Source organism: Miniopterus schreibersii (genome assembly GCF_964146895.1).
Source record: "Miniopterus schreibersii genome assembly, chromosome: 19".
Taxonomy (NCBI): Eukaryota; Metazoa; Chordata; class Mammalia; order Chiroptera; family Miniopteridae; genus Miniopterus; species Miniopterus schreibersii.
This window is the reverse complement of record NC_138119.1, coordinates 15073483-15083918: the sequence shown is the minus strand read 5'-3', so window position 1 is coordinate 15083918 and position 10436 is coordinate 15073483. Positions and strand designations below refer to the sequence as shown.

Here is a 10436-nt window from a genome sequence, read left to right as displayed (position 1 = left end):
ACTAATATACAAAATACTACCCAAAATGTGCAGGATGAAAGAGTAAACTGAAACAATAGGTAGAGTCAGGAGGCAATGTGAGCCTGATATCTGTGCTTGAAACAGTTGATTTAGCCACTTGGATTCAAATAGATGATAGGTAGGTAGGTAGGTAGATGATGATAGATAGATGATAGATAGATGATAGATAGATAGATAGATAGATAGATAGATAGATAGATAGATGATTAGATAGATAGATAGATGATAGATAGATAGATAGATAGATAGATAGATAGATAGATAGATAGATAGATGATAGATAGATAGATGATAGATAGATGATAGATGATAGATGATAGATGATAGATAGATAGATAGATAGATAGATAGATAGATAGATAGATAATAGATGATAGATAGATGATAGATAGATAGATGATGATGATAGATAGATAGATAGATAGATAGATAGATAGATAGATAGATAGATAGATAGATGATGATAGATAGATGATAGATAGATAGATAGATAGATAGATAGATAGATAGATAGATAGACAGACAGACAGACAGACAGACAGGGTGTGTTTTTTTCCCTTTTGTCTTAAAGGGGCATAGCATTCCCAGGCTAAGTTTGAGGACAGCCCATAGGTGGTCATGTAAATTTATGAATACATTCAAATAACTATTTTCAGAAATTTATGAAGTCATTTAGGCCTAAGCAGGGTGTCATACTTCACCAAATCATCCCTTTGTGGGTTGAAACAATGTGCTTCCAAATTTATAATTACATTCAGGTATCGACTTACTTAATTTTCGGTCTCTGGCCCAGTAACTTTTAATTCTGAACATATATTTAAAACAGACACAACTTTAAACCACATTTTATTAATGGGCTCTGTTTTCAATGAGTTTCTTTGTTTAAGTAATGCTACTTTGTGCTTGATTTGGTTAAAAGCTATGTAAAATCCCTTGAACCTCGAATGTAATATTATGTCTTAATGCCATTCTCATTTATGGAAATATATTGGAGGAGCTGAAATATTTATTCCCATTCTTTTTTTTCTGTTTGCCCCCCCCCCCAAAGAGAGCCAAATATGCTTCTTTAACGCAAAGTGACGATTTTTGATACAGATTTATTTAATTTTTTTTAATTACATAGAATAATCAAACATGAGCATTAATGAGAAACATATGTGAGGCTCCAAATATTCTGGAAATGAATGCAAAGCAGCATTCCAATCAACACGGGTCAGGTTTCCTGGCCTGTTTCTGCACATGCGAAATCAGAGAGCCAAGCTGTGAGCGTAGGTGTGTGACCGTTCATGCCTGAGGGTCTATCTGTGTGTGTTGTGAAAGGCCGGCTTCTGCTGCAGCTCCCAGCAGCCTAGAGAATCAATCTTTTACATGGAGCAAGACACGCTCCAGGATATTAACACTCTACCATTTCCAAGAGCCTCTGTTCACACCAGCTCCAGAGGAAACACCATGAAAGAAGGAGCCTCAAGCTGCTAAAAAGCACACAAAGCAACAAGGAGAAACAGTTCCAAATCTCATAAAAGTGGGAAAGGTTTCAAGAACAACTGCCCGTTTGTTCCGAGAGTGCCCACAGAGCGGGAGGGTAAATAAAACTCAGTACCTGTTAGATTTATGGGCAAATAATCATTATCTACTACGTGTCGATGAGTGAAGAATAATTTTATGCAAACCACAATAAGTAAATTCAAACAGTGCGAACTAAGCCTGCACAGTGAGGGCAGGAAGTTCAGGGAGGGGAGAAAAAATAAGGAAATGGCATTTTCTGTGTGGTGTATCACCAACCTGGGAAACCCATTATAGAGCCAAAAAACTGGAACAGGATTTTATAAAGGCGCTGGCTTGAAATAGAGCTATGCATCCCCTAGGACTTGTATGGTGATTTCATACCTTCAGCAAAACTCTGCTCCCCAAGATCTAATTACTAATTGGCCTTACGTAGAGGATTATGGAGAATTAGTAAATTGGAGTTTTTACATGACAAGTGTACAGTACAAATTCTTTGGGGGCCTTCATGGCACATTCAATTTTTGAATGAATCGGTTTCTGTCAAGTATCAGGAGCCAAGCACCCTACCCAATGAAGCTTGGGATTTTATGGACTTGTGTCTCAGAATGTATAGCTTTCTAATCAAAATAGTGCTTTTATAAGATTTTTCAAAAGCAGGACGTTTGATTTTGGCCTAGTTTAAAATCTCTTTAAATTGGGTGGGTTTCAAATTGGAAAGTGAAACCAGGGTTTTCAGGTTCAGGTTTCACTTACTCCGTATCAACGGCGGCTCCCCGGGTGGCAGTGGGAGAGGAAAGGAGGCTGTAAAGGGCTATATAGGGCCCGTAAGTAGATTCATTAAAGTAGGACACCGATTTACTGGGTTCCATCTGAAAAGCATGCGCTTATTAAAACACTGAGGAAAATGTTCTCAGAGCAAGACGAGTGTAGGTTTTAGTGAAACTAATTTTGTTTAAATGGTTTTGCTGAATTCAAAACTTCAGTGACTTCACACTTTGGCATAGTAGCATAGCATAATTAAATGAGTTTGCCGAAGCTTTGAAATCAGAAACAAGTGGGTTTAAGTCCAGGCTCCGGAGGAAATGAGGGAGAATCAGAGAAAGGAAAGAAGGGACAACGGGGGGGGGGGGAAGAGGGTGCATTAAAGAATTTCTCTGTGCCAGGCATGTATCAAGGTGCTTTCATGTATATCTATCTACTGCTGCTAGCTGTGTGATTTGGAGCAAATAACTTTACCTCCTTGGGCCTCAGGTATCCCAGGTTGGTGATACACCACACAATACACTCTCTCTATAAATATATATAACTATATACATACACACACACACATATATATACACACATATATACAACTATCATGGGATTCTAGGAAGATGGTGGTGGCAATATAGCTTTTGGGTCCTCTAAAATCACAGCATTAAGTAGACAGTACCAAAAACAATTAAAACTTAAAGTTTAAGTAAAAAGATAGCACCTAGATAGAGGGCAAAAACAAAAACCCAACAAAACTGGGCAGCAAGGTACAACAGAAATCTCAAAATACAAGCAGGTAGAGACAAATTCTGAATAGCCACAGACTGTTATCAGCATCTGTGAGGGGAAAAAGCAGAGGGAATAGCAATGATTCTAAAAAGCACCCAGCTAATAACCTGAACAGTCCAGCAGGTAGATTTGAGAAGAGTGGCTGAATCTGAGAAAGGTATTGTTCACCCCAGCAGTATGTGAATATAAAGTACCTGCTGTCAGCTCTAATAGGGCGAAGCAGCCTACTGCCTAGGAACTCTCAAACCTGACCCATCAGAACAGGGCTCCATCATTTAGCAAGAAAAAGACGATAGAGGTCAAGGAAAGAAGACACAAATAAAAGTGGGGAAAGGGAACAGAACTAGGAAGTCTCAGAAAACAAGATGCTATATTTTTAACATTGTAGGCAAACAGCAGAAGAGGAATGTCTGTGAAGTTAGAAATGCTGCTGTTAATACTGGACTTAAATCTCAGTTCTTGAGTTTGGCTGAGAACGAATCCAGAGCCAAGAACTCTAACTCAAGAAGCTTATTTAGGAAGTCACAGAAGTAAAAGAAGTGAGCCAGCTGGGCCGCATGGACTCAAGAAACAAGTTACAGAAGCAAAAGAAGGGCCTTGGAGCTCAGGAGAAAGAAAACAAAGGTAGGTGCCTAGGAAGGCGCAGGCTTGCTCTAGAGAGTGGGTGCACTGAGTCCCTTAAGGGTTTTTCTCTGTTTTTTAAAGGCAGGAATTCTATGGGAGGTCTCAGGAGAGGATCACAATAGAATATTCATCAGCTTTCCAGGTGTGCCCCCTCGGGGTCTTGGTCTCTATTGATTGGTCAGTGCTAGGGTGGCATGTTATTGGTCATTGCATCTGGTCCTGATGTCAGCCATGGCATCGCTTTGTTTGGTTTCGTTGTTTTTCTGGGCCTGGAGCTGAAACACAACTGAGGCTAAGTGTTATCTCTAGTTTGACCGAAACTCTGTCACTGTCGTTAACAGACCCGAGGCTTTGTTCCTAAGATAATTTGATGTTGATCAGAACCTCATTGTCCTGAGGGCTTAATGCTTAAGGTAGTGGTCATGCAAGGGCTTGTATTCGAGTCGTACAAAGCTATTCTCCAGCCGCCTTGTTCCTCCTCTAAGGAGTTCTAAGCCGCATGGCTAACGACATGCTAAGGGAGGGAAGGTCACCCTGGAGGTGAGGTCCTAGCCTTTAATAGTTGTTTTCTCTAGTTTTGCCCATTGCTAGGCACCTGGGACTTTCCACCCTGGTGACATTCCATACCTGGCCTATCGTCCCTGCTCTGCTCATGCTCACTGCCTACTCGATCACTGCTACACTCTAAACATTCAGGAAAGCTGATTCCATAAAAAATTAATAACAAAAAATGTATCGAGGTCAAATCCCATACAATCACAATGAAGTCACACCAGAAAGACATGAAAGAGATCAAAACTGTAACTTATTCTGAGAGAACCCAAACTATATTAATGATAAAAAACATGAAATAATAATGTAAATCCGAAGAGAAGTCAGAAACAAGCCGATATGAAGAGCTTTCAATGGCCTGTTTTGCTTTTTCTTTGCTCTGAGTAAATCGACCTGCAAAATGAAAGAGTAGTGTGTCCCTTTAGTTTATATTTGACTTTCCAGTTCAGGCTTTTCGTGTTTGTTCAACTTTAATGATATTATAAACGCAAATGTACTGGCAACAGAGTAACCTTGGAATCAATCCTAGCCCAACATCTCAAGGTCTAAAAACAAAAGGTATTCTGGGAGCCATGAAGATATTTAATACGGTAAAATAAAACCAATCTCGCTAAAAACGTTTAAGCTGTTAATGCTTCCTGAGCTCGGGTGGAGGAATTTTCACCAGCAAGTCCTCTTGGTTACAGTGGAGATTATTTGGTAGGGTCCAGTCAAGAGGACATTTAAAGGAAAGTGCACATACCTGAACAAAACAATTGTAGTAAATGGACAGTCAGCATTTTGTGCACCTTGTTTGGTTTTGGTGATGGCGTTCTAGCACCTTTTATTCAGAGCAATGTTGACATCCTCTCAATTGACCCATTTGGAAAGAAAAAGAAGTTCATATGCCAGTGAAGGGGAGAGGCAGGAAGAGGTGCCTTTTATGAACAGAGTGGCCGGGGGTCCCCACCTTATTTTTCGCCTCTCCCTCTTAAAAAAAAATGGCACTGTGGGCATGGTATTGAAGTGCAAATGAAAACGAAATGAATTTTAAATGTTTTGTCACTAACACACACAGGGAAGATTCTGACCTTATTTCAGCCATTTATAAGGGCCTTTGATATACAGCTAGTTCCTCTCCTGATATAGTAATGACTGTGTTGAAAAGACATGGGCTTGGCAGGAAATTTCCAAAATCAGAAATAATTCTGCTTCCAATATGCAGTTATTTTTATGACGTAAGTGCTGTCTACACACACACACACACACACACACACACACACACACGCCAAAAAAAGGAAGGAGGGAGGAAGAAGGAAGAGATGGGTGGGGAAGAGGAAGGAAAGGAAAATAAAAGTTAAAAATGTTAAAGTCAAATAACATATGATTTCATTTCTGCCTCATTAAGGGCTGGGATTATATCACCCATTGGAACAGAATATGTTTCGACGCTGGGAGCACCAATTCATTTCCCACCCACCTTGACAGTTCTTTCTCTGACTGGCGTTGCTAGGAGGCGGTCTGGAATGCAGGCCAGTTCCGGTTCTGCCCTTTATGACGCAGAGGGATGTCACACACTCAGGTTATGGCACTATCTTTCTTCAGGAGGTGAAGAGGAGAGACGTTCCTTGGGGACCAAATAGCTTTCAGCTCATTCCAGCAGAGGTGTGTATGGCAGCTGTTGCTCTGTGCTTTCCAGCTCTAAAAATTTTCTAATTCTGCTACTAAGACTTCAGGAGGGAACACTTCGTTGTTAATTTGGCCATTGCCTGACTTGATCCCATCTAGACTACTTCTTTAGCTCTGAATTGTGCCTGGAACACACAATATGCACTAAAAAAAATAAAATAAAATAAAAAAAAATGTGTGTTGAACAAAGATTAGATTTACTTAATATCTCTAACTCAAATAGAAATGAAACTTCCATCATTATGAAAGTTTATGTAATTGAAGGAATAAATTGAAAAGAGATGGTGTGGCATCTTCTTTATAAGAACAAAATAAATAAGTAAGCAGTTTAAAGTAACAAAAAAATACTTGACTTGGGATATAGATTTGTAAATATGGGTGAGACGCTTGGAGTAACCCAGTGATGTCATAATTGTCTTATATTAGTTGAAAATAGAGGTTATGACCATCAAGAAGAGGTGGTATTTTATTTTAAAGGGTCCTTTTAACTGAAATCTCCTTTGCATTAGGATATGCAACAAGAGGTCAAATTAATTAGGAAAGTGAGAAGATGAGTGCATTAATAGCCAATGGATGTGGGCTGTTTGGACCACACTGGCCATTTGATGACATCCCAAAGGCAGTCACAAGGTAAGAAAGGACTTCCTATGGCTTCTTGAAGCAAATTGGGATTAACATTTCAAAGCAATGTATTTGGAGAATAAAAAATGTAATTCTTACACCTCAGTTCTATGTTGGTGTGTGGATAAAATATAGAACAATCAATATTGCTAAAAGTAATAAATTTCAACATATAATTTTCCTGTATTAAAACACTTCCATGGCTCCTGATGTCTGAAGAAAATATCCAAATATCACATTTTCTTATACCAGGCCCCCCACAGTTTTGCTCCTCCTGGCTTTTCCAAACTTATTTTTCGCTGCCCTCCCACTTGAACCTAATTCTCTAACCATCTCAACTAAGTACACAATGGTGTTACGTGCATGTGTGTCTTTGTATACATTATTGCCTCTCCCTGGAACATCACTATTATGCTCTCTGCTAAGCCGATTATTCATCCTCTGTGAGCCCTTCTCTGAGCCTCTCTGCCATGATAAGTGGATTATTTCCTCCTTTGTGCCGGTGTTGGACTTGCTTCTTGCCACTATTATTACAGTCATCAATACGTTTGTTATTTGTTTACATACCTGGTGACTTTGTGTTCCTTGAAAGCTGTCATGGCATCTGATATAGCAACAGGTACCAATTATTAGCTTTACTACATGCCAAGCACTGTGATTGGAAATGTAATTGGAAATCCGTAACTTTATACCTTTTGAATCACTTACTGGAGAAGACAGAGCTATAAAAAAATCATGTCCGTAAAGTACAGTAAGTACATAGGAGAACAGACAAGGCACCTGAAGTGTGGAGCTTAGGGAAAGCTTCCAGGGGGAACAGAGTTTTGCAGAATGAGCAAGCTGCAGAATCAATGCCCAAGGCAGTGCAGCCTGAATCCTATAGCTCCAAAGCCCTCCGGGAACCATCCTCGGAATGTGGATGTATTGCTGGGGTGATCTGTATTTAAATGATTCTGTCATCGGTGGATCTATGGAACTTTGTATTCCTTCTCTCCCCGAGTTAAATTATAAGACCATGAGGCAGTAACCGCTTTTTCTCAATACATTTAAACTACTCACTGCTGCTATCAGCATTCAAAATAAAAGTTGACAAAGTTAAGGATGAAGTTGACATAACAACCTCTGGCATTTTCGTGTAATTTTACAGTCTACAAGATTCTCACAAAATATTAACTCGTTTTCTCCTAACCTCAATTTTTTACAGTGGTTATTTATTCCAATTTTTCTGAATGAAGACACAGAGAGCTTGATTGGCTTGTCCAGAGTTATATGATTAAGATATGGTTTTCAAACACCTAGTTAATAACAATTACTAGCATTTAAGTGATAATCACCCTGGTATAAATTTATATAACCCTGTCATTTAACACTACAGTAACTCTAAGACCTATGAACTATTGTCATTCTTATTTTATAGATGAGAAAACTGAGGATTATACTGTTTACCCTGCCCTGGGTCAGAGAGTAAATAAATAGTGCATTGGGTACTCTTGTAAAAATTTACATCAGTTTTAAGAATGAATATTTGGGAATAAACATAAAACAGGAAAGCCAGTTAGGAAAGAACTGCAGTATTCCAAGTAAGATCTGGTTAGACTTGCAGGTAGAAGTGGAAATGGAGAAAAAGAGCTGGATTGCAGGAATATTTTAATGGTAGAACTTTGTAATAGTTTAATTAGAGGCATGATGCAGAGGAAGATGTCAGAGTTAGCTCCAATTACTCTTCCCTGGAAAACTGAAAGAATGGCTGCAACACTGACATAAATAGTGCTGCTGCTGCTGGGAATGGACAGGCAGATAAAAATAATATCTCTTAGCAGGTATGGACTATGTCTCTATATTTAATATTCCATGTAGGGCACTGCAGTAACACTGCATTTGAAAAAGGCAGTGGAATAACTATGTAAACATGGCCCTAGGTGACTGAAAATATATAACTAGAAGAGCCACAGGATTACTGCTGAGGAGAGGAAGTGGAGGTGCCTGCTTTGTATCCCTAGAGCCTGCTTTGGTGTTGGGCACAAAGCTGGCCCTCAAGAGTTATTGACTAATAAATGAACATGAGTCATTTGCATAGATGTGACAGCTGAGCCCAAGGGATTAGGCGTAAAAGCAGATGACACTTGCTAAGGGTCAAGGACATCCCTTCTTCCCTAGGGCCTGCACTGCCAACAGTGGCCTGCCTTAAAAGAAACAATTGCAAAAGTACCTTGATTTAGGGGTAATTACTGGAGGACGTGGAGTTTCACGAGCTGTTTTTGTGTGGGGGTTCATTCTAGATCTAGGATACCAAAGTGGAATGTAAAGATATGGCGCTGAATCAAAGCTGCCACTAACTGTATTCATTCTGCACAAGGGTCAGACTGTCCGCACTAGTTAGAGCTTCTCAGGGCAGTTTCTTTTCCACAGTGTCGCCCCAAAATAAAAAACCTCACTTGACAGGTTATTAGCTGAGGGCTGGACTGCTCTGTAGCATTCTCTAAAGAAAAACTTAAGCGATTCCCTTTCCCTCTTTTCAGGCTGAGGACCTGAAATTCTAAATTTGGGTGACTGGGATGATTCTTCCCAACTCCCATCCCCAAGGGGGCGGTGACCAGGCGGCCACGCCTGAACCACCGCCGCCCGCGTCCGCCGCAAAAGCCGCCAGGCTCCGCGGCACCGTGCGTCAGATTAGTCCCAGGGTCCAGCGCCTCTTACTGAGCCTGCGCACCGTGGCGCCGCCGAGCGGGCGCATGCGCCTTGAGGCGGGGCTGGCTGCGGCGTCTCGGAGCGGGTCTGGGCGGCTCCAGTGTTTTGGGGCCTGGGAGCTGTGGGAGGAGCCGGCGGCCTCACCGTGGTAACTGCATCCCCGCCCGGGCTCCTCCTTGCAGGCCTCGGGCCTGTCATCGCCTTTGGGGGTCCGGGGACTTTGGCCACCGTTTCCGGAAATAGCCCCGCCGGCCTCTCTCAGACACCCCCATTCTCCCCACGTCGTCGCCGCCGCCGCCATGCAGGGGGAGGACGCGAGATACCTCAAAAGGTGACTCCCCAAGGCGCAGCCCCGCCCTCCTGGCCGCGGGCCCTGACGATATCCTTAGAGGTTCTTGGGGTTGGCCTTGAGGTGTCACTGGGCAAAGCTAGAAGCTCAGGAGAGGGGTGGGCGCCGGAGACGTCACGGAAAGGGAAGGGGAAGGTGCGTGGGGTCCTGAGGCTCTGCAGCGCCCACCTACTCGGCGCGGCCCGGGCAGCGCGCTCGGCGGCTCCCGGCGGCGCCGCCTGGTTCTGGCGGCGAGAGGGGGGCGGAGGAAACCCCGCGTCCCCCTTCCCCTTTCCCATTCCCACTCCGCATTCCCCCTAATGGAGCAATCCCGTGGGGCCTGGGAATGAAGTCTGGCGCCTCTGCTCTCTATCTCCAGTTTGGGGTTCACTGCCCTGGGGTTCTCGAATGATGAAGGGGAAAGAATCGACGGCTTTTAATTTACGGGAGGCTGGGCTGAGATGTTGCTTTCCAGTCTTTCTCCTTTCCTCATCAGTTTCACCCATTTGACTGCCGTGTGTACAGGATCATTTTTTGTAGGATCGTAATTATCAAAAGGTTTGTCCAGGAGCTTGATGTGGAACAGGCCGTAATTTTCGTTTAAAAATATTTTTAGTATCAGTGACTCTTTAAAGAAAACTGTAAATCTGTTGCGATTATTGGTTTGACTGCTGTCAAAGATCAGATCATCCCTGATGAAAAAGATACCTCTCAATGGACCAGGAGTTAGCAGCGATCCAACAGAAAAAAAACAAAATTAGGACGCTCCATTTTTAAAATCCCTGTTCTGATTGAGTAGATACCTTGGGAAAGTCACATGTATTCTTTTGGACGCAGTTTCCTTATCTAAAAACGGAAAACCAGGCAAATATTACCTTGTGAGAGG

At 42.0% G+C, this 10436-nt stretch overlaps 1 protein-coding gene across 2 annotated transcripts in view; it reads left to right on the top strand.

Annotated features, from left to right (window-relative positions):
* The first annotated feature begins 9206 nt into the window (after positions 1 to 9206).
* KIFAP3 (kinesin associated protein 3) overlaps positions 9207 to 10436 on the top strand; it is a 100466-nt gene continuing 99236 nt past the window's right edge. For both annotated transcript variants that reach the window (XM_081120428.1, XM_081120429.1), the window contains exon 1: positions 9207 to 9553. In XM_081120428.1, coding sequence (XP_080976554.1) covers positions 9522 to 9553 — 32 coding nt within the window. In that variant the 5' untranslated portion in view covers positions 9207 to 9521. The remainder of the gene's footprint in view (positions 9554 to 10436) is intronic.